The 24,227-nt window shown below is 48.5% G+C and overlaps 2 protein-coding genes across 2 annotated transcripts in view; both read left to right on the forward strand.

The window, feature by feature from the left end:
• LOC136955514 (ADAMTS-like protein 3) overlaps window positions 1–24,227 on the forward strand; it is a 92,864-nt gene that overhangs the window by 29,601 nt on the left and 39,036 nt on the right. The window lies entirely within an intron of this gene.
• Window positions 627–13,066, forward strand: bnc1 (basonuclin zinc finger protein 1). The gene is made up of 5 exons (XM_067249566.1): window positions 627–875; window positions 8,717–8,819; window positions 8,961–9,196; window positions 10,074–12,133; window positions 12,310–13,066. Exons 1-5 carry the CDS (start codon window positions 867–869, stop codon window positions 13,064–13,066), a joined length of 3,165 nt encoding a protein of 1,054 aa, XP_067105667.1. The 5' UTR covers window positions 627–866.

Genomic DNA, 24,227 nt, shown 5'->3' on the forward strand with positions numbered 1-24,227 from the left:
AACCCCCCTGCTCTACACACATACACACACACACAGTACCGGGCTGAGCTCTGTGCTCCGAGAGGGGCAGCATTGATTTAAAGCATTACTCTGGGAGAGAGAGGGAGAGAAAAGAGAGAGAGATAGAGGAAAGAGGGGAGAGAGAGTGGGGGGAAGCAGAGGGGGGGAGAGAGAGAGGTAGAGGAAAGAGGGGAGAGAGAGTGGGGGGAAGCAGAGGGGGAGAGAGAGAGGTAGAGGAAAGAGAAATACAGGGTGCAGAAAGAGAGAGAGAGAGCTAGAGAAAGAGAGGGGAGGGGGCTGGAGTCTCTCCTGACTGCATTAGGAGAGCCTCCAGCCTTTGTGATTCCTTTTGATCAAATCTCTGTGAAAGATGAGTGTCATGCCCTCTTCCAGCCAGCTGTGAGGGGACTGCCCTGTGACTCTGTGGGGGTGGGAGTGTGTGTGTGTGTGTGTGTGTGGCTGGGGAGGGAGCAGGCAGCTCCTGAGGTGAGAACGGAGAGTGGGAGGATCTCATTCCGATCCCCAGTGCCCAGTTTCAACACACACACAGCACATCTTGAGTAGTTTAGACCCAGTCCGCAGCCTCAGAGAGAAGGAGATACGTGTGTGTGTGTGTGTGTGTGAGCCCGTTTGTGCGAGCGCAAAGCTGTGTGACTGTTGTTTTTTTATGTGAGCGTGAAGGAGAGCGCCCGTGAGTGTGTGTGTGTGCGCGCGTGTGTGTCGGAGTGTGTGTCAGTGTGCCGGTGTGTGATGACTCTGTTACGTTAGCGAGTCGAGCGGACTGGAGAGTTTGGAGGCAGTTCTTTGTAGGAGTCGCAGGGAATGGCAAACTATCCTGTAACCCTGGAAACATACGACTAAGGACAATGGCTGAGGTAGGAAACTCTCCTGTTTTATTTCGACTACTTGTCTTGCCTGTTTCTCTTAATCATTTTTCCTCACTATCTCTAGAATCTAGAGAATTCCCTCAAATCCCCGCATGTTTAATGTGAACACTGTCTCATCGTGGTCATCAAACATGTTTATAAAAAACTTGCACATCCAATTCATTTCTGCGTCGTAGCATTTAGGAAATTCACTTTTTAATTTGTCACACCTTTCTACTCGTGATTTATTGGTTCCTGAATGTGTCCTGTCCTGGCTGTGCCCATGCTTGCTGACTGCTGAGGAACGAGGCTGTCCTTACATGCCTTAAAGACACGATGTCGAGAGGCAACTCCCTTCAAACAAAACAGCAACTTCACAGCAGTCTGAATGGGACATCACAGATGCATGCAGGGCCTCCTATCGTAGTGTTTTCACGTCTTAGCATTTTTATTCTAATCACTTCAAGTCGGTTCTGGAGATTAGATGAGATGAGAGTTAGATTCAGTGGACCTGATCATGATCTGTTATTCCTTCTGTGTTTTCTAGGTGTGTGTGTGTGTGTCTGTTGCCGTGTTCCTCTGTGTGTGTGAGAGAGCGAAGGCATGCTTGCTTTAGCCCCCTCTGTGGCCGGTGCCTATTGGAATGTAATTTAAGAGCAGGCTAATGTTTTGTAGCAGCCATAATGTAACAATTAGGCTTGCAGTCTGTGTGGTGATGTTCGTAGCAGCTAACACAGGGTTCAACACACCATAACTGTTGCCCCTCCTTTTCACAGCTGTATGTGTGTGTGTGTGTGTGTGTGTGTGTGTGTGTGTGTGTTTGTGTTTGTAAACAGTCTTAAACTGAGAAGGAAACTTGTGGTGATTTAGCGGGTCTCTTCCATACACTGGGATGCTGTGTGACTGTCAGTATAGTCAGAGCTAGTGCAGTCTCTCAACATGTCCAGGTTTAGTCTCGTCTTTATGTTACGCTTTGTGTAGCATTTCAAAAAGATTTTATAGTACGGATTACTGACAAATTGGCAGGAGCATAGAGATATAAAGCTTACAGACCGCACGGTTGAAAGAAAACAAGATTCCGCTGTAGCTGCAGTAGCTGCCACCTTGTTTGATGTGCAGGAAGATTTAAGCAAAAAGTGCTCTCGGATTTCTCTACAGCAAACGTGTGTATTTATATTTTATTTATATATATATATATATATGTGTATATATATGTATATATATATATGTGTATATACACTCGGTAATATTGTAATAAAAAAAAAAATACACATTAATACTTGCATGTACTGGAAAGTTTTGTTTTTGAGACAGCCATTTGTAATTTAAACCATGGTATTACGGGTACTGTAGGTGGGTTATTTATCACTGCTGAAGTACAGGGGAGGGTGATACGACAGGGATTGTGGAGTTAGACGGTGATACTGAATGTTTGCGGTCGGATGTAAATAGGGATGATTTGTTTGTTTTTCCTCTGTTTTTTCAGTTTTTTTCCTGAACCATGAACAGGGTGGCTGATAGAGAGACTCAAGAGAGTTCTCCTGATTCCTCTTTTCTCTCTGTCTTCTTCTCTCCATCTGAACATACTCACTCCTGCCTTCTCTCCTCGCTGCCTCTCTCTGTCTCTGTGTTCGTCTTAGGGTCTTCTTGACATGCGTCTTTTCATCTCTCTGTTCTCTCCCAATGCTTCTTTTAGGAGTGTCTCCATGTGGCAGGGCCTCAGAGCTGAGTAGAGCTGAGTAGAGCTGAGTAGAGCTGAGTAGAGTACAGCAGAGCAGAGTTAGTGCAGAGTAGTGTTGGCTTCTCTGAGAAAGGATCCTGGATGTATATGTGTGTCTCCTGGATGTCTCCTGGATGTCTCCTGTGTGTCTGTCTGTCTGTGTGTGTGTGTGTGTGTGTGTGTGTGTGTGTGTGTGTGTGTGTGTGAGGCGGTTGCAGCCTGCCAGCCCAGTCAGCTTCATTAGCTTCATGATGGTCCGTCAGCAAGGGGCTTCTGCTCAAGCCGACCCCCTCCAGCGAGTCCCAGAGCATGATCCCCCCTCTTACAGCCTCCCCCAGTCCCATCCCCCAGCCTCGCACAGCTTCTCCGACCTCCCTAGCCCCAGCCTCCCCCATCCCTAGCTGGCCCCCGGCCCCAACCATCCCTAGAGCCAGCCATCCCCGACCCCAGTCACAGCCTCCCCCTTCCCCAGCCTCCCCTGGCCCCTGCCCCAGCCTCCCCTGGCCCCTGCCCCAGCCTCCCCTGGCCCCTGCCCCAGCCTCCCCCTCCCCCCAGCTCCAGCCCCAAACCCTGCCCTGCACTGCGCTGCCACCGAGAGGCTTGTGAGGATTTGTCAGCCAGATGTGACAAGATTGTCAAGAGGCAGGCGAGGGAGGGAGATCTGATATTAATCAGAGCGTAGCTGGGAGCCAAACTCTCTCAGACGCAGTGTACTAACATGTTCCTCTCATTTACTCACAGCTGCCCCACACTCTGTCCTGTCTCTCTTCTCTCTCTCTCTCTCCTCTCGCTCCTCTCTCTCCTTTCTTTCCTCTCTCCTGTCCTAGCGGGGGTCTGAAAGACAGTAAAAGTTGGTTGCTCTCTTTCTTGCTCTCTTTCTTGTTTTTTTCTTCAATGATTTTTGTTTCATGTAAACGACTAACCCTCATCTCATGGAGATTCAGGTAAACATATTTTATTTTAGGTTTAGCGCGCGAGTGTGTGTGTGAGCACGTGTGCGTGCATGCGGGTGTGTATGTGTGTGCGTGTGATTGACTGTTGAATTGTGTTAAATAATGAGTTTGTTCACGCTGTCTTTGGGCTGTATTGACTCCTAATAGGCTCTCAACCAGCGTGTCACTACTTGTACTGAACACTCGTTCGCAGTCAGTTTTAACACTGTTAAAATAAGAAATCATTTTTTATAATTATGTTTTCTTTTTTTGTTTAATTTCACTCATTAGGCTGCTGGTTCTTTGGTAAATATAAGAAACATGTTATTAAGAAATACAATTCTTAAAAAATGACTGAATTTAAGGAATTGATTTTTTTTTGAAAAACAGGTTGAGGAAATAGTTTTCATAAATGTATATTTCTTGGGAGAAGTGTTTCCTGGATAACAGTGTTTCCTGGATAACAGTGTTTCCTGGATAACAGTGTTATCCCAACAGGCACAGCTCCTGAGTGACTGTCATCCTGTCCAGGTTGTTAGGGAGGGAGTTTCCAAGCCGTTTGTCTTTGTAGCTGCTGAATCTTCTGGAGTTAAACAGGATCAAGTTGCTTTCATAGCAGCTTGATATCTGACCTGCTTCAGTCATTGATCTCACACTTGTCATCAATTAGAATTTTGTTGCTACCTGTCATACACGTTTTAGCCCCGTGATTTACGCACATTCTGTGTTCTTGTGCGACACGCACAGACACTGATGCGTTAAAGCCGGAAGTTGCTGTTGTGTGTAGAGTTGTACCTGGTGGTTCAGTGTTTGTGGTCAGGGCTGTACACACACCACCTGCCTGTCCAGGAAGCAGCATTTCAGTCAGACCCGTTCTGAAGGACCAATACCTGCCGACCGTGTCACTATTTCTGACCAGAAAGGAATTGGGACAGATGTGTTGATTTTAAATACAAATATTAGTGATTTTATATTTAGGAGCGTTTTATGAAGGTTTCTTTGTTTAAAATAATTGTACGTTTTAGAATTGTATCCATTTTAGAGAACGGTTAGTAGTACTGAAGAATAGAGGGCATGTTGTGTGTAATGTGAGCCATTACTATTACCAGCATTATCACATGCGTTTAAATATTATTTATCCTTTAAGATTCTTATACAGCTGCAAATCTAATATATATATATATATATTTCCTTCTGAGCACATTTAATCTGTATGCTTATGAATATTTAATTTAAATAATTTATCAATTTCAAATTTCTGTATGTATAAATAATATTCTGGTTATTTTGCAGTACATAGAGGTGAAATTATAAATTCAATACGACGTGGAAATTGCTTTAAATGTAAAATGTATTTACTAAATCAACGAGTTAAATGATTTGTCGAGTGATGAATAGACAGATATGAACTATAAAGTAGTCACACTAGTTAAACTCAGCGTTTGATCTCAAGTTTGATTAAGCAGAAACAACACAGAATATTACGCAGCTCGACTTGGAACTCTTCCAGTTTATACTTCCTAGGGTTTTCTGACTTCCCCTTCACAGAAATATAATGGACGAGTTAACTGATTAACGGATGTTGATGATAAAAGATGATGTGATTCCTTTGCGTCTGAAGCGGGTTAATAACAACTAAATATTATACAGACTGTGCACTGGAAGGGTTACTGGTTAACAGCATTGATCTTTACGTTACCGTTATGGCTCTCGTGGCATCGAGGAGAAGGTTTTGTACGTGTCAGACTGTCTTACTTGCTGCTTAGCACTGCTTCATCCCACCCAGACCAGTGGGACTCGACTATCTCTCTCTCTCTCTCTGTCGCTCTCTCTCTCTCTCTCCCTCTGTGTCTCTCTCTGTGTCTCTGTGTCACTCTGTCTCTCTCTCTGTCTCTCTCCCTGTGTCTCTCTGTGTGTCTCTCTGTCTCTCCCTCTGTGTCTCTCTCTGTGTCTCTGTGTCGCTCTGTCTCTCTCTCTGTCTCTCTCCCTGTGTCTCTCTGTGTGTCTCTCTGTCTCTCCCTCTGTGTCTCTCTCTGTGTCTCTGTGTCGCTCTGTCTGTCTCTCTCTCTGTCTCTCTCCCTGTGTCTCTCTGTGTGTCTCTCTCTGTGTCTCTCTCTATGTGTCTCTTTCTCTCTCTGTGTGTCTCTCTCTGTCTCTCTCTCTCTGTGTCTCATTCTCTCTCTCCAGAACACGCTGGCTGTTCCTTCTCTCCCAGCCTCTGCTGCTGTTGAGGTTAGGACCTAGCATGGGTATTATAGACATATGGCATGATTTATTTTAAGAGCCACTAAAGGACAATTAAAAAATGTTGTCAAGGATGTCGTGGCTGTGTGCCAGTGGTGGCTGGAGACTGTTCCGGTAAGCTTAGACTACATAATCGAAATACTAGATTTAACACACTCTGCCCCACGCCAGTCCCCACACAAGCATTTAGTCACACATTTCATTTGAGAAAACTTGAGGTTTCAGACAATGATTCAGACAATTGCGAAATATTAGAATTTTCCTCCAGTATTTCCAATTAATTGCATAGACTTTGGTGTATGAATATCACTAGCTATAACCACTAGCGTGGTTATTGTGCACAAAGGCAGAGTTCCAAAACAGTCCACCCTTAGTGATATGTGGTTTGTGTTTCTGTTCATGCGTGTCATCCCCTCTGTGTCTGAGTCCGTGTGGAAAGTTATGCGACACACACACACACACACACTCTCCCCCAGACGTATGTTATCACTTAGGTTTGGGGCGTCATGGTACGCTGCTGTTGCTTTCTCAGCCTTCTGGACTCCCAGTCTCCCCCCTCACCTCTCTCTCCTCAACTCTCCCCCCTCACCTCTCTCTGCCTCACCTCTCTCTGCCTCTCTCTGCCTCACCTATCTCTGCCTCTCTCTGCCTCGCCTCACCTCTCTCTGCCTCACCTCACCTCTCTCTCCCCCCCTCACCTCTCCCTGCCTCACCTCTCTTTCCCTGCTTCACCTCTCCCCCCACCTCTCCTCACCAGACACTCCCCCTTTCCTCTCCCTAACTCATCTCCCCTCACCTCTTCCTACCTCACCTCTCTCTCCTACCTCACCTCTTCCCCCTCACCTCTCCCCTCCTCAGTTCTACCCTGCTCCTCCAGGTGCTGGGTGTTTTATAAGACTTCGGTCTCTCTGCTGCCTGTTGGAGAACTGAAACAGTGGTGCTGTCTGGTCTCTTGATTCACCTTTTGAAGGAAAAGAATATACATTTTAATAGATTTATTGAATTCGTGACATGTTTCTTCTTAAAAGAAACGGTTAAATTGGAAAATACAGTTCTTTCAGAATGGAATTTTGATCACTTCACATTAATGACACAAGGAAGCAATGTTGACAGTCTCAGACTGTGCCAATGCAGGGTGACTTGGTCACAGTCACTGTCCCTAGGGATGTCAGCATCAGAGGTTCCTTCCCGGGGTGTCATGTGATGAATATCTAATTAAGACGAACGACCGGGAGCGCTCAGCAAGTGACTGCTCTTGCCATGTGCGTTTGCACGTGTGTTTTTGCGTGCGTGTGTGTAAATCTGGCCCTGTGACTGTCCGGCGGGCCTGATTGAGATGTATATCAGGGTGAACAGGAGAGTGGACGGTGTGTGAGTGTGTGTGTGTGTGTGTGCGTGTGTGTGATGGGATAGGATTAGCCTAATTGGGCCGTGTTCTTTCACTGCCCTATAATGATGGGATTACCCTGCTAGGAGACGAGATGAGGCTGTGACACCTCACAGCAGCCAGCAGGTCAGCTGCCTGGCTGGACAGAGACGGAAGAGAGAGGGAGAGGGAGAGAGAGAGAGAGAGAGAGAGAGGGGGGGGGGGGGGAGGAAGTGAGAGAGGGAGGAAGTGAGAGGAACACAGAGAGAGAAGCTGGGAGACAGAGAGAGAGACAGACTGAGAGAGAGGTAGAAGCTGGGAGACAGAGAGAGACAGACTGAGAGAGAGGTAGAAGCTGGGAGACAGACAAAAGGAGTGATAGAGAGAAAGAGAGACACACAGAGAGGACAGGAAGGAGGAGAGCAGCAAGGTCAGCAAAAGCACACATGGAAGCTCAAGGTTGGAGCCGAGCTGCAGTTCCCCAAGTCGTCGCCTCCCAGAACTCCAGGACATCTCCGATACCTCAAGCCCTGTTCTAAGTAATTGACTAAATGAGAGGGAGGTTCCCCTCCCACTCCCTGTAGAGAGAGTTAGCTGCAGGGGCACGCTGCTAACCACTAAGCATGCTGCTCATGTATGCTAAAGCCTTAGATCATGCATTATAGATGCCAAGGGAGAGAGGCATCGCGGCTGCTCTGTGGGTTAGCATGTAGCGCTAACAACCGTGCCTTTGATCACCAGGCTGGTGCTGTTCCCTGGGTTAGTCGCTACATTCCGCGCCGTGTCAGCGGTAAATAGTGTTTGGAAAGCCGTTCAGGTTCTATCCAGGTGCCCGTCACTCTGTATTGTGTCATACATACGCCAACTCTCTCTGCTGTTGTTCCCACGAGCTGTTGTTCTGGGAAATCTATCCAATACTCTCTATTTCTGTCTTGTCTCTCATAGTTTTTGTGTGTGAGTGTGTGTGAGTGTGAGTCAGAGTGTGTGTGAGTGTGTGTGAGTGTGAGTCAGAGTGTGTGTGAGGCAGTTATTGGTTGAGAAGGTAGTCCAGGTGTGTCTGAGTGTGGAGCAGATCTGCAATGTGCGTGTGTGTGTGTGTGTGTGAGCGTGTCCGTGTGTGTCCGTGTGAGCGTGTGTGTGATCGTGTGTGTGTGTGCGTTTGCGTGTGGAGGATCACCTAAATTAGCGACAGGAAGAGGAAGAGGCAGACCTCAGAGTGTAGGCCTGATCCCTGAAACGTGTAATCTCTCTTTCTCACACATGCACACACACACGCACGTGACACACACACACACACACAGATGAAACCCAGACGATGTGCCTGTCATTAGAAGCTGACCAGGTGATGCAAAGATGGAGACTCTCCTTCGAGCATTCTTCTCACAGTCACAACTATATAAAATAATCAACGACTCTGTGTTGTGGAAGACCTGGGACTGCTCCCTGCTCTCTCCCCTGCTCCCTGCTCCCTGCTCTCTCCCCTCATCTCTGCTTTAATCCGCAATGCTAAGCAGCCTCCAATCCCTAGGTTCCTACAGTAGCATCAATACTATAGAAGCCAGTAAGAGTGTGTGGTGTGTTTTGACAGGCTATCTGCTGCACCCTGGGGAACTGTTCCTGTGATAGTTTCAAACCTGGCAAGCTGAAGAGGAGGCAGTGTGAGCACTGCAAGCATGGATGGGTAGCCCACGGTAACACACACACACACACACACCACAAAAATATGAAACACTCCACAGCTGCAATACCATACTGATGGCTCTCGCACAGAAATACTAGTGTTAAACAACAGTGTGTGTGTGTTTCCCTCCCCCCCCCCCCCCCCCCCTCAGCCCTGAGTAAACTGAAGGTGCACCACATGTACCAGAGCAGTCAGGTGGAGATAGTTCATTCCAACGTGGTGTTTGACATCTGCAGCCTGATGCTGTACGGCACGCAGGCCATCCCTGTCCGGCTGAAGATCCTGCTGGACCGGCTCTTCAGCGTGCTCAAACAGGAGGAGGTCATCCAGATCCTCAACGCCCTGGACTGGACCCTGCAGGACTACATACGAGGATATGTACTACAAGTAAGTGTGCGTGAGTGTGTGTGTGGTGGGAGAGAGAGTGTGTGTATGCGTTTGTGGATGTGTTAGAGAGAAAACGAGGAAGGAGATCACTGGGTCGAGCGCGTAACACGTGGCCCTTAGCGCAGCGGCCTTGGTTCAAATCCCTCCCCTCCCTTTCCTGGCCCTCTCCAACTTTCTCCCCCCCCCCCCCGAAAACGATTGAGGAAAAGCAAAAGCAACCCGTCTCCACACTGACGGCCCGGGCTTGTAAACGTGGTCTGGCTATTGGGCCGTGGAGCCAGCTTGGTGTCGGCCTTACTCCCTTCGATTAGTGCATCATCAACTATTCAGGTTGGGCTGCGTTTAATTCATGTTAGCTGCTCTAATGGCGTAGGTAGAGTCAGAATCCTCAGCAGGCGCCAGGCGAACGGGTTGTGATGAAATATTAATCATGGTTACGGCATGAGGCTACTCCTGACTCTCAAAGATGCCCGGACTCATATGTGATTAAGGTTAGGCTGGGAAAGGGACCCACTTGATCAATGTGAAGGCCCTCTGATCTCTGTGTGTGTGTGTGTGTGTGCTCGCGCGCTGTGCGTCCTTTCTGCTGATATAGGGAAGACAAACCCACATGATTTAAATGAAGAGAAACGACGGCAGAGATGAAAGCGGCGGTGTTGGTGTAATTAGGACTCCCAGGGTTCAGCGCTGCTAGATTACATTAAGCACACCCCTGATTCCTTCATCTGAACCAGTGGCAGTTTGAGCCCCGCGGAGGACGTTCTCTCTCCAGAGCATCATCTGAGAGCAGCCATGTCTAATCATGACATTTCTGTCCCCCCCCTCACCCCTCTCTCCCCTCCCGTCTTCCCCCCTCCTCCGTGTCCTCTGTCACCAGGACGTGGCCGGGAAGGTGCTGGATCGCTGGGCCATCATGACGTTCGAGGAGGAGATCGCCACCCTGCAGCAGTTCCTGCGTTTCGGGGAGACCAAGTCCATCGTGGAGCTGATGGCCCTGCAGGACAAGGAGGGCCAGGCCGTGCTAGTGCCCAGCACCCGCACCAACTCCGACATCCGCACGTTCATCGAGCGCAGCGCCTCGCGAGGCCCCGCCCCCCTCACCCCCAAGGTGGAGAAGCTGAGCACGGCCAACGTGCACCACTTTGAGAACTTCATCAACAGCATGGCCTTCATGCTGCCCTTCCAGCTGCTGGGCTCCGTGCCCGCGCCGCTGCTGGGCTCGCCACTAGGGGCGCTGCAGCCGCAGCCTGGGATGTGCCAGGCGGAGCAGCCAGGCCATGGGCGGGACCACCATCTGTCCCTCCCCCTCCCTCCCACCGAGAGCAGCCTGGTGGGCTCCAGCTCCGCCTCCTTCACCTCGGACCTGGACCGGGGCGGGGACAACCCTCTGGACGGCCTGTCCGCCACGACCAAGATGGAGGTGGAGGACTTCCCCACCAGTGACAACTACTCGGACGGGCCCTCCACGCCCTGCACCCCCTCCATGAGTTCCGACCTCACCCAGATGTCCCCCGACAGCAAGCTGAGGTCCCTGGACCGGAACGGGATCGGGGGCGGGATGGGCAGCCTGAAGAAGGGCCGGGTGTACTGCAGCGCCTGCGAGAAGACCTTCTACGACAAAGGCACGCTGAAGATCCACTACAACGCCGTGCACCTGAAGATCAAGCACAAGTGCACCATCGAGGGCTGCAACATGGTCTTCAGCTCGCTGCGCAGTCGCAACCGCCACAGCGCCAACCCCAACCCGCGCCTGCACATGCCCATGAACCGCAACAACCGCGACAAGGACCTGCGCGGCAGCGTGTCGGCGGACGAGAGCTCCGAGGGGGACAAGCGCTCCGACTACGGCCCGGCCTCCCTGCCCGTGTCCTGCCCCGACGCCCACAAGTCCGTTCCCAGCTACATGGTGAGCCAGCTGGACAGCAGCCCCAAGCTCCACGCCAGCGCCTTCCCCAGCATGGGCCAGAGCGGCATCCTCTTCCCCAACCTCAAGACGGTGCAGCCCGTCCTGCCCTTCTACCGGAGCCTGGTGAGCCCTGCCGAGCTGGCCCACACCCCAGGCACCCTGCCCTCCCTCCCCCTCCTCTCCTCCTCCATCCCCCTCAAGCCCAGCGCCGCCCCGGACGTCTGCGTGGCAGATCCGGTGCCCAAGAAGAAGTCGCGCAAGTCCAGCATGCCCATCAAGATCGACAAGGAGCTGGTGGAGAGGGAGGGGGGGCCGGGCGAGGGCTGCAGCTCCGACGACGAGTCGCCCCTCCAGGGGGTGGACACGGACGAGGGCGAGCTCAGGGGACGGTACGCGTGCGAGAGGCAGGCGGGGCGAGAGAGGCCCAGAGAGAGGGAGGAGAGAGGATTCTACCTGTCCGGAGAGAGGGAGAGGGAGAACACCAAGCGGCCATCGGACCACAACTCGGACAGGGATGTGTGTCTGGACAGAGAGGAGGAGGAGGAGGAGGAGGAGAGGGGGCCGAGGCAAGGAGAGGGGGGCGTCATCACCTGCGCCACGTCGCCGTGCAACAACAAGCTGAGGGAGAACCACTCCCTCTCCCTCAGGAGGGAGCGGGCGGAGACCCCGCCCGGCCCAGAGCCAGCGGAGAGGGAGGAGGGGGAGTGCGTGAGCTCGCTAGGCCCTGCCGAGCTGTGCGACTCTGGGTGCGACGAGCGAGACCAGGGCCCCCCTAAAGGCTCCGTGTTCAGACAGTCCGAGAGCCAGCGAGCGGGACCGGAGGGCTGCAGGGAGGAGCTGGCTCAGCTGGACCCGGACGGCGTGTGTCTGGACCGGGACGAGCTGCCGCACCACTGTGAGATCTGCAGTAAGATCTTTAAGAACCCCTACAGCGTGAAGATGCACTACAGGAACGTCCACCTGAAGGAGATGCACATGTGCTCGGTGGACGGCTGCAACGCGGCCTTCCCGTCCCGCCGGAGCCGAGACAGGTGAGAAACGCGCCTGTCCTTATGCTGTTGTCAAGGTGACCGAAAGGAGAGGCGGGGAGGAGGAGGACTGGCCGCTGTCTCAGGGTGAATCATTATGTGGGCGTCGTCGCACCGCTTCCCCAAAACAGACTTTCTAAAAAACAGTATATTCTGCCCCGTTTTTGTGTGTATTCCAGGCACAGCGCCAATCTGAACCTCCATCACAAGCTGCTGACCAAAGACTCGTACGGCTCCCTCCCACTGTACCCCCCTTCCTCTCTCTGCAGGGACGGCCTGGGCCTGGACGGACGCCAGGACCACAGAGACGCCGCCGGCCAGGCCTCGGTCATCTTCCGCGGACACAACCGCATGGGCCTGGTGTTCCCCATGAGCAAGATGGCCGACATGGCCGAGATGTCTCCCACGGCGCTGGGCGGAGGGGGACTGGAGGACGGGGCGGTGCTAGACCTGAGCACCTCCTCCTTGGCTCCCCCCGCGCTGCCTCCTCCTCCTCGCAGCGGAGGCAGCGCCTCCTGGGACTCCGACGGAGGAGGAGGCAGCGAGGAGGGGGAGGGGCTGGAGGAGGAACCCCTCCCAATGGAGGAGGACAGCGATGAGAGCTACGACGGGATTGGGTTAGGAGGACCGGGGGGGGAGGGGCTGGGGTTGGGGCTGGGAGGGGAGAGGACCCTGGGTTGTGTCGGGGGGCAGGGGGGAGGGGGCCAGGGGGGAGGGGCCAGCTCGCCCATCACCTGTCACATCTGTCAGAAAGTCTACAGCAACAAGGGCACTTTCAGAGCCCACTACAAGACTGTGCACCTGCGGCTGCTGCACAAGTGCAAGGTCCCAGGCTGCGACACCACATTCTCCTCAGTCCGCAGCCGGAACAGACACAGCCAGAACCCTAACCTCCACAGGAACCTGGTGGTGAGCTCTGCTCTGGAACAGGAGTAGGAACCTCCACAGGAACCTGGTGGTGAGCTCTGCTCTGGAACAGGAGTAGGAACCTCCACAGGAACCTGGTGGTGAGCTCTGCTCTGGAACAGGAGTAGGAACCTCCACAGGAACCTGGTGGTGAGCTCTGCTCTGGAACAGGAGTAGGAACCTCCACAGGAACCTGGTGGTGAGCTCTGCTCTGGAACAGGAGTAGGAACCTCACAGGAACTGTGTCCTTTCATTCACCTGAACACAGGCTTGCCAGTCAGCACTTTTATAAGAATTACATTCTATTGTTATTGTTTTGGGAAAGGGGTGGGGGGGAATGGGGGAAATTCTGGAATCAATGTCCCTGTTTTACCACTGCTTCCTCTGTTTGAATATGTTCAAATATCCCTGGTTTGTTCATGGGGCATCTTGATTTTCCCTTCATGGTTTCCATGTAAAGATTGGAATTTCAATTGTTTATTTTTATGTGCTTGAATCTTACCCATAGTTTTTTTTTTTATATACAGTATATGTTGCAATACAATGTTATTTCATTGTTGACACAGAGTTGATCAAATCATATCTCATGTAACACATTTCAGGTCCTACCCAAGGCTTTATTTTTACCATCGAAAAAAGCATGCGCTTATCTTCAACTGCACACCTCAGTTTCTCTCTAGCTCTTTAATTTCTATGCACTTCTAACACAGTTACAGTAGCTTAGCTAACATCCTTGTTTCAACCTCCAGTCACATTTCCATAGCAACACAAGAACTGTTCAGGTGTCCCAATGTTCCATCGGCTGTATTAAGTGAGTAGGTGTTATTGTATGGTAACTTATGGTCCACTTGATATCCACATTTTCCCTGTGAGTTGAAGCGTATTGTTCCAATCAAAAGTGGTTTTCTAGACATTTCTTTGTAGACATTTCTAGCGTGTCGTTTGTCTATTTGGAGTGTGGTCTTTGAGAAAACGTATAAAACCTTACGTGTCGTGAACTTGCTCAATAAGTTATTGTGTGATGTCGTGTATATGTGATTCTGTTCCTTCAGCCCTTGCTGGTCTGGTTGTTGCGTATTCTAATGTTGACCAAAGATTTCTCAGTGCCGAAGCGCACGTTGAAGCCTCATATAGCCATGAGGTAGCAGTATTAAGCATACCTTACAGCCTTCTCACTCTACACCAGGAAACACTGGGAGGCCGACAGCAGTATTTACACCTGGCCAATAGCTTATCAGTTATGTGAAGAACGTTTACATTCTCCCTGGTCTTTTTGTAAACAATATCCGCTCTTGTCGTGGACTCGACGGCACTGCCGCTTCGAGGCCTGTGTCCTGCACAGGACCAGTAGTCAGGGGTGATTTATAAGCAGTCACTGTCTTCATGATTTGAGCGTATGGTATCGTACTGTGAACGAGTCGAACACTGAGAAAATGAAAACATAGTTAACTGTAACAAGGACCTGACGTCTAAGCACTCCCAAGAAACATCATGGTACTACAAAGTTTATTGAATTGTACATTCTGTGAATAGAGTAATTTGTAATCTGAAATAAACCAAAAAACCTATATTGTATAAAATAGGCTCATTTTACTGGACATATCATACATCTTCAACAATGATTTTTGAAAATGATGTCCAAAGTCTATTTCTCTGATTATTTCACAGTATGGTTTATTGGTCCAAGTTTGCTTTGTACTTCGCATTTATATTTTCATTGTGTATTTAATGACATTGAGCTAGATTAAAGATCCATTTCTTTGTGAAGTTGTTTGAATTTGTAAAAAAAAAAAGAAGCAAAAACCAACATGGTAGATGTTAATGTTTTTGATTTAATGTTACAATATTCATTCCTACTCAATAAAAAGCCATATCTGTTGAATGCTTTTATTTATTCATTGCAATTTTAACCGATAAATTCAGTAACTCGGCAGATTCCTCCATAGGGAAACTGGTTTCAACACACATTGCACCGTTGGTCTCTCTGTCAAACCCTATAGGAATTACTCCTACACAAATATCTTCATGCATATCAAGAATGAGAGTGCTGATGCTGGCATCAGTATGAAACAACCCAGACAGCCTTAATGGTGTTCTGACCGTACCAGGCAGGGGAGGGGAGGAGCGGGGAGGGGATAGGAGGGGAGGAGAGGGGAGGAGAGGAGAGGGGAGGAGAGGAGCAGGGAGGAGAGGGGAGGGGAGGGGAGGGGAGGGGAGGGGAGGGGAGGGGAGGGGAGGAGAGGGGAGGAGCGGGGAGGAGCGGGGAGGAGCGGGGAGGGGAGGGGAGGAGAGGGGAGGAGAGGGGAGAACTGAGAAGAGCAGGGGAGACCAGCTGAGAACAGAGCAGAGTAAAGCAGAACAAAGGAGAACAGAACAGGAGCATAGAACAGAGCAGAACCGATAACAGCAGAACAGAGAAGGAAATAACAGAGTGCAGAGCAGGGGAGAACAGATAACAGCAGAGGAGAACCGAACACAGCAGAGGAGAACCGAACACAGCAGAGGAGAACCGAACACAGCAGAGGAGAACAGATAACAGCAGAGGAGAACCGAACACAGCAGAAGAGAACAGATAACAGCAGAGGAGAACCGAACACAGCAGAAGAGAACAGATAACAGCAGAGGAGAACCGAACACAGCAGAGGAGAACAGAGTGGAACACAGCAGAGGAGAACAGAGTGGAACACGGCAGAGGAGAACTGAACACAGTAGAAGAGAACAGAGTGGAACACAGCAGAGGAGAACCGAACACAGCAGAGGAGAACAGATAACAGCAGAGGAGAACAGAGTGGAACACGGCAGAGGAGAACAGAGTGGAACCCAGGAAAAGGAGAACAGATAACAGCAGATGAGAACAGAGTGGAACCCGGCAGCCCCCGACGAGGCCCCAGCTGCAGCGTCAGACAGAGAGGGGGAGCATGTGCTGTCATTAGTCTGTGCGAGGGAGGTGGTGGTCCACAGACCAGCTCTGCCAAGGTCAACCCCAGCATGAACCCTGAGTCATCTACACACAACCCAGACAACACACCCACACACAAAGACCCACACTCATATTCTGTCACTGAGCATTCTTAAGAAACACTTTGGAAATGTAGAAACAGGGTGATTTTGTTCATGTGGCGTTACTTCGTTATCAAACAGGCGTGTGTATTTGAGTCATTCCGGATGTGTGTTTTCTCGTATTGTAGCTTGAGTGTCGAAGGGCAGGGACAAAAATGGAGATTTGCACTGCTGGGTGAGGAGGATGGATGAGTTATGAAACACAACTAAGGATCCAACTAGTGCAGAAGCTGAAAGTGTTGCGTAACTGACCATCTACAACCCACCTCTCATATTTCCATCTGCATTTACACAGAGCTATCCTTCACCACTCAACAGCTAAAAAAACCCAGTTCTCACAAGTGCCCCGATCTTTTTTCTCTGGTGTAGGAATCTAGTACCACTCAGAGAGGGTGCGACGTTTATTTCCGTCCCCCACTATGCTGTATGTAGGCAACAGAAACCATGAAAATCATGAACTGTATGGGTGGATCGTTCTCTAAACTCCCCACACAGTGCTGCTAAAAGTATCCAAAGAATTTTAGATACAACTAGTAAAGATATTATCTCTGGAAACTGCAGCTGGATATAGAGAAGATGTTCAGCCAAGCATTTTGCCATGGGAGATCTCAAAGAAACAACTGTGTGTGAGGTTTTTACAAACCCCAAAAGTAAACACTTAAAAAAAAAAAAAATCATCAACTGAAGTTAGGTGAAACTTGTTGCAGGACAAGACAATAAGCAAACATCTTTCCGTGATGGTTATGCCTTTCCAAAGGTCAGTGACGTTCACCCTGGGCCTTAACGGTGCTACACAGTGTGATATCCCGACCACTGTAACAGAGCTTAGAGAGAAACACTGCTGTCTAAGCCACACATGTTCCAGGGAGAGGGGTCTTCCAGGGCCAACGACACCTGATCCCACCTCTTAGTCCTGGGCTGGGAAGCTGGAGAGCAGTGGGGAGGAGCAGGGGGTTAGGGAGGAGGGGGGGGGGGAGCAGGGGTTAGGGAGGAGGGGGGGGGAGCAGGGGTTAGGGAGGAGGGGGAGGGAGCAGGGGTTAGGGAGAAGGGGGGGGAGGAGGAGCAGGGGTTAGGCAGGAGGGGGGGAGGAGCAGGGGTAAGGGAGGAGGGGGGAGCAGGGGTTAGGGTGGAGAGGTAAGGAGCAGAGGTTGGAAGATTTGGGAAAGGAGGGGGGGGCAGGGAATGGAGGTGGGGGTGGCTTGGGATACAGAAGAGCAGGGAAGGGAGTCGAAAGGCTGGGGGAGGGGGGAGGACTGGACGGGGGGGTGCTGTGGATTGTCCACGGGTGCTTGGGAAGCCGATGAATATGAGAGGGTATTACCTTCCAGAACCACAGCCAGATGGACAGCAGATGACTTCTGTTCCTCCTAATACTCTACGGGCTGGGGGTGGAAAAGGGAAAGTTTTGAGTTCAAGACATTCTCCCCCCTCCCTCTCCAGTCTCTTAGCGAGCACAGAATCACTCTCAGTACTTTTGTCTCAAGACACTTTTCACAACAAAAAATGACTTATTAACACGTTCATTTTATTAAAGCGAAATGAAAAGGTTTGTATCAATACCGCTCAATAGGATTTTTTTTTATATACGTCCCAATAACATAAATCAAATTTTTCATCGATTAGTAAAAAAGTTTTTTTTTGTTGCATAATGGGAAAATGTTCATGAGCTTGCCTGTGTTAGCCGTAGCATCGTCCTGTACCAGAGATAGTGCCATCATGTGTTGGCGTAGATCTGTCTCAGTTTCCAGTGTCAGCAACACCTCCTCATCTTGGCCTGTGGCGCCTCCTTGTGGTGTCAGAATCACTTTATCTTCAATTACAAATGAATCTCCAGATTTCTGGACTATAAAATGGGCTGTTGGCTAAATATTGTGTGCGTTATGTTAGTCAGCATCAGAAAATCTCTAAAAATATGTTCAAATTAAGTCCAGGCTGTGGATGGTGTAACTATCACTGACTGCACTGCAGCAAGACCGCATTTTATACTGCACTTCTCGACCTCCGACACTAGATGGTGGCGTTCTCATGTAGAATCTACTAGATCAGAACACAAGATGGATCGTACCAATTTCCGTTTTGTCTGTTATGATGATGGGAGCAGTAATACTAATGCCTTAACTTATAAAATGAGCACTAGAAAGGTAGCCAACTGTATGCAGGTCTTTATAACTTCATTCAATTGTAGTTCTAAGCATAGGCCTAATATTTTTCATTCCAAACGTTTCCATCAAACATGACAAGTTCTATTGAATGAAATCATAATTGATGCATTTTATACTACGTTGGGCCTTCACGTATTATCTCTTCGTCGTACGCCTGTTCAGCGTTTTCGAGCGTGGGCCTTTGGTTCCCTATAGTATTTACATAAACTTGGCTCTTTCAGCCAATCACGCGTGAGAACGCCCGACATCTCTCCTATGCAGGAAAACATTTCCTCCAACGCAAGATTAGAATACTGCTGCAACACATAGAACGGCAGAGGACACCGAGCACAGCACTTTGGCAACCACAATTCCGTTATTATTTTAATTGTCTATTTTCTCCATCTCGTGTCAAGCCATATCTCTTAGAAGTGAACCAACAAAGATTTAAAGATGTCCGTGGCCGGGCTGAAGAAGCAGTTCCACAAAGCAAGTCAGGTAGGGAGACGTTAGTTATAATAATTAATATAAGACGATATATTTAGGCTACATATATATTCATGTTTAAATCGCATTGTATTCAAACATATTATGTGCTTCAAATATTCATCTCGTGGACCAAACCACTTTCGACTAACACGAACAACCTGCTCCCCTGTTCACCATCCAACAACCGTTATTGTTTTGTCTTGCCCCCGCTATCTCCAGCCGTGGGGAGGAATGTAGCGATGTTATGATGCTGTAAAAATGAAACTTGGCGTTTGAGGCAGATGAGAAACACATTAGCGCTACATAGCTTGGGTACCCTCCAAAAATTTTCTAATAATATTATGGAATTAGAGTAGGCGACTCCAGATAGCTTTTGTAATGTTCGTGTGTGTGGACTAAGTGAGCTCGTACTAAAACAACGGGTTGTTGAAAGTGGTTGGGACTGTAGTCTAAAGTTAACTGAACTTAAGTCCTTTCAATAGTCTCCTAATCAACTCATGCCCTATCATTGTAACGCTTGTGTGTTTGTGTCAGGAACTTGTTAACTTGTTACTTGTAAGTTGTTACCAAATCTGTTACTTGAGAATGTGTGACACATGGCTTTGCATCCTTAGACCACATACCTACAGTGATGTGTGAAAATACAAGACAAAGCTTGTTCTCATATCCTTGTTCTGAATTCAGTGACCAATTTCAAATGTGTGTCAGTTCCGATGTGTGTAATGCAATCATTAACAGAAGACATCACGGCATTGCGTCATTTATCTCCTGTAGGTTGGATGAATCATGAAGAGTTCACACTCTCATCACAATGTGGACCTTGTGTATTTCAGGGCTGCACTGTTTGGTTGAATATGTCTGTTCATATCTGATTATACAACTGAGTAAAAGTTAAATGCCATCGTCTGCTATCAACAACATTTCCTGTGTTCTGTACGTGAGGCCCACATCTCTAAGCAAGAATTCATAGTTTTGTGAATTGATGCGGCCGAATGCGCCAACACAGAATACACTAAGGAGCAGCAACATTTTCAAAAGTGAAAGACTTTGATTTATCCTCCAGGTCCCATATTGTCTCTTTCTGTTACTGTTAAAGGACTGTTTCAGTGATTCTGAATGGCATTGTCAGTTTGGATATGTCTGCTTGGTTTTGTCTGCCCTCTGGATCCTTTTCCACCCTGTGGAGTTTCATTTCTGTTTGGTATGGGCCTTCTCTCGCTCTCCCCCAAAATATTTTCTCTGGTTTCTGTCGGGATACAACCACGGCTATAAAATGAATTCCTGTTATTCAGTACAAACTGAACCATTTTCCATTGTTATTGACCTATGGGCAGGAGAATGGAATACCGCCTCTGCAAGACAAACAAATAGGCATGGGGCTTGTGCGTCTGCACACGCTCGCGTGTGTGATTGTGTGTGTGTGTGTGTGTGTGTGTTTGTGTAATGTGTCTAGGGATTTGCTTGTGACTAGCATGTGTGTTTCGTTCACACCCAGCAGAGTCAAACTTATCAGCTGTTTGACTCTGTTGTTTAGTGCAGCGATTCCCAAACTGTGGGCCTGCCGAACCAACAAAAACTTATGAACAACGAAAAGTATGAAAAATTATTATAAAAATGTGTGTACTTATTTAAAAAAGAAATTTTGCCTTTAATTCATCATGACCAAAACGCCAATAGTTACGCTTGGCACGTTGACGAAAGACCAACGGACATTTCCGCCTTAACTTGCATTCGTCCACTTCAATCCACTATGCACGCATTACTTTAGCATATTGCACAAGCCAGGTCCACAGTTGGCCATGTCAACAACTTCCGGTAGCGAGCAGTTATGTTAGTTCTCAAACACAAATGCCGTTTTGTACGAGGAGTTTGGGTTGTCTACATCAACGATGTACATGGGAGTCTATGTTTCTGCCCATCAAGCAAGAGGGAAAAGGGGCTCGAGCTACATCGATAATTACTAAGATAAGGTTTATCTAACTCACACAGTAAAATCAGCTAGCTAGGCTAGCTCTAGCTATCTAGGATTTGAGCAGTAATGTTAGCTAGGCTAGCTAGCTAACTATTTTTAGCCACATTATAATGTACTCAATTATTTGTAATCGTTAATGTTAACTCGCATAAATAATTGGTCTGTCATATTTGTTCCCTTTGGATAATGTAATGTAACATGCCTATCAGTTTCTAACAAAAATCTGGAAACATGAGGATATCTCCAACCTGTTACCGGTTGATGAAAAAAATTGAGAAGCTGCACAATCTGAGTGTAGGGTTAATAATAGTGCAATAGCTAAGAGTTAACATAACTTGTTCTGGTTATTAAAAGTCACGTTTCAAACTTCAACGAAAGTTCTAGACCTGGCCTGGCCGTGGTAGTTCCAGGTTACCTCTCTTTACAATGTGTGCTTACTGTGGCGCTGATGGACACTGTCGCTCAAAAACATTTAGCCTGTGAAAGCGAACTGTTTGTCTCCCGTGGTGTTGTTAAACGTGTGATTAGCGCAAAGTAAGTGAACGGATGTGTTGGGCGGCCGCAAAAATATTTCAGCTATGCAAGTGGGCCACAAAGTGGAAGAGGTTGAGTATGGCTGGGTTAGTGTACTCTGACCTATTCTCAAACTCAACGAGCCAACAGTTGTGTTTGCAGTCTGAAGTCCACAAACCTTCCCGTGCTAGGCTGGGCTATTGCATGAGCGGATTTACGTAGAGCAATATTCCCCTCATAGACCAGTGCCAGGCAGCAGTTGAAATCATTCACACTCAGCCTCTCCTGTCTTGATCTAGTTACTCTTGTTTGTCACATGGGTGAGCACAGTGCCGGCAGCATCCTATCCAACCCCCTTTCCTCTCTCTCCACTGTCTGTGTGTAGAGATCCTCCATAAGTCGATAGGACCCCCTTTGTTTGGGGGGCATTAAAAAAATTGGAAACATTAGTCAGTAGGGCTTGATTTCATTTTCTGGAATGAATATCAGGTAGGCTAATCTTAAATGATTGTTTGAAAGGTTGAAATTCCAGATATGGTAAATGGACTGCATTTATATAGCGCTTTTCTACCTTAGCGGCACTCAAAGCGCTTTACAATGTTTGCCTCTCATTCACCCATTCATACTCTCACTCACACATACCGACCGCAGCGAGCTACCATGCAAGGCACCGGCCTGCCCATCGGGAGCAACTTGGGTTTCAGAGTCTTGCTCAAGGATACTTCGGCACATGGCCTGGGAGGAGTCGGGGGTCGAACCGCCAACCTTGCGATCAACAGACAACCCTCTCTACCCCCTGAGCCACAGCCGACATAAAGGAAATAGTCCTTTATGTCTTATATGTTTATGTTTTACCATTATAAAGTGCAACAGAGACATATAAGTCTCTTATGGGACCCCCCCCCCCCCCCCAAGATAGGACCTGTTGGTCACATGTTCTATATGCAGCAAATCAGTTATGACTGGATGTCAGTGGGACTAGTTATCCGTGTATCCAGCATGCTCTCGAAAACGAACAACCATGGAGCCTTTATGAAAGGATGACATCAACACCTCTTGCTGCTAACGCCTACACAAAGACAACTCATTAGTTATTAATGACAGCCCAGATCTCCAAAGGCTGGCAGGCTCGCGTGGCCAAGTTTCAACTCATCAACATTTCAGTGGTTTATCATCTGCCTGATGGAGAGGCCTGTGGTGACGTCGAGGAGCTGCTGTCAGCAGAGTTACACTGTCATCTCCTGTCATAAGGAAGCCGCTGGCCTGGTCACACACAGGACTGACGCCCGAGTAATTATATCATGGCTCTGGGCCAAGCCTGCAAGGTGCCAGCTAATGACATTAATGGACAGCTGTGTCCCCCTGCTAGGCCAAACCAATGAGGTGAAGAACGTAATTACTTTGAAAAGGTGGAATTGGAACGTAGTTAATGGGTTTGAGACCCATGAATGTCAGGTTGGTTTACACAGAGTGGAAATAGTGTTCTAGTCCAGTTAGCCCGTCATGGTTGGTTTACACAGAGAGGAAATAGTGTTCTAGTCCAGTTAGCCCGTCATGGCTGGTTAACACAGAGAGGACGTGTGTCTGTGTTGTTATTAGTGTGCTGTAGAAGAGATAGATTGCTGTTAGTCAGACACTGACCCCAGGAGAGCACAACACTTTACTGTGTGTTTGTGTTTCAGCAGTAGTTATGACTGGTGTGTCCCTTTTCTCTACCTGAATCAACAGTAGTTATTCACTGAAAAAACTGGAGGTTACATCTGAGTGCGATAATCTTGTTTTTAGATGTTTTAATCTATGACTTGGACTTTACAGTATAAATGGCTTATCAAGTGACTTAAGTAAACAACATTATTTCAAGAAATGTTATCAAAGAAAATTGTCTTACAGCACCGACAGCCAAATTTCAGAGTACAGTGTGCACATAAGCCAACTCTGCTCTGGATAAGAGCGTCTGCTAAATGACTAAATGTAAAATGTAAATAAGCAAGCACCAAACTCATGATTTTGCAAGTGCATTTGTTAGGGTATTTCTGGAGTGTGTTTGCTGTGCAGAGACGCTGGTGCAGCCCTGTGTGTGGGCCTGCTTACTGTACACTCTAGTGTTTCCCCTACCGTTATATTAGGGGGGCGCCCCGCCCTCCCAACGGCACCCCCCGCCCCCCCTGGAAGGTCAAGTAAAGTTTGTATTTTTTATATAGCGCCCAATCACAAAATAAGTCATTTAAGGTTACCTTTCCTATAAAACAGGTCTATAGCTTGCTCTTTTATTAAACAAACTAAATGGCCTTATGTTATTTTGGGTTAGGGCCCCCCCCCCCCCCTACCGCCGGGTTAAGGCTCTCTTCCCCCCCCCCAAGCTGTAAACCTAGGGGAAACACTGCACTCAGTAGGTTGTGTCTCTGGAAAGATGGTCCTGTTGGGGTATTTAGTCCAGCGAGGAGCACCAGCTACATCGCAGGGTGGAGTAACCGCTCTTGTTGTTGTTTCATATTGAGCCTCTGACAAAGGGGGAAAGCATGGGTTTCATATCCTGTGTTCATTGGCTGAGGTTAGCTCATCTGTTTCCCACCAGTCTCCCATCGTGTGACTGGGTTCCATGTTGCAAACAAACACTTTTGTTCCTTTTCCGTGTTCGACAATATATCACCACCATGACACACTTCTCAATCAAATAATCTGCGTGACGTGTCACCAAACCATGGAAAGTTAACCAAGTTTCTGTTATTGTGCTCTTAATTCCTCCTACTGTACAAGCTGTTGTTGCCTGTGAGCACAGAGCCGGTGTTATCCAGCTGCTCAGTGTGAGTGCTGAGACAAAGCTGCTCTGTGTGGCCCCAGTGAGGAACTTGCCTCAGAGGATCCACGTGGGGAGGCCTAGCTTCAGGCTGACTGGACTAATCAATGCAGAACACCTACCTCCAACCAGGAAATCGTTACTCATAGGGAATCACTACACACACACACTCACGCACACACACACACACACATACACGATCTGGCTAATATCTTATTT

The sequence above is a fragment of the Osmerus mordax genome, chromosome 13 (assembly GCF_038355195.1).
Source record: "Osmerus mordax isolate fOsmMor3 chromosome 13, fOsmMor3.pri, whole genome shotgun sequence".
NCBI classification, from domain to species: Eukaryota; Metazoa; Chordata; class Actinopteri; order Osmeriformes; family Osmeridae; genus Osmerus; species Osmerus mordax.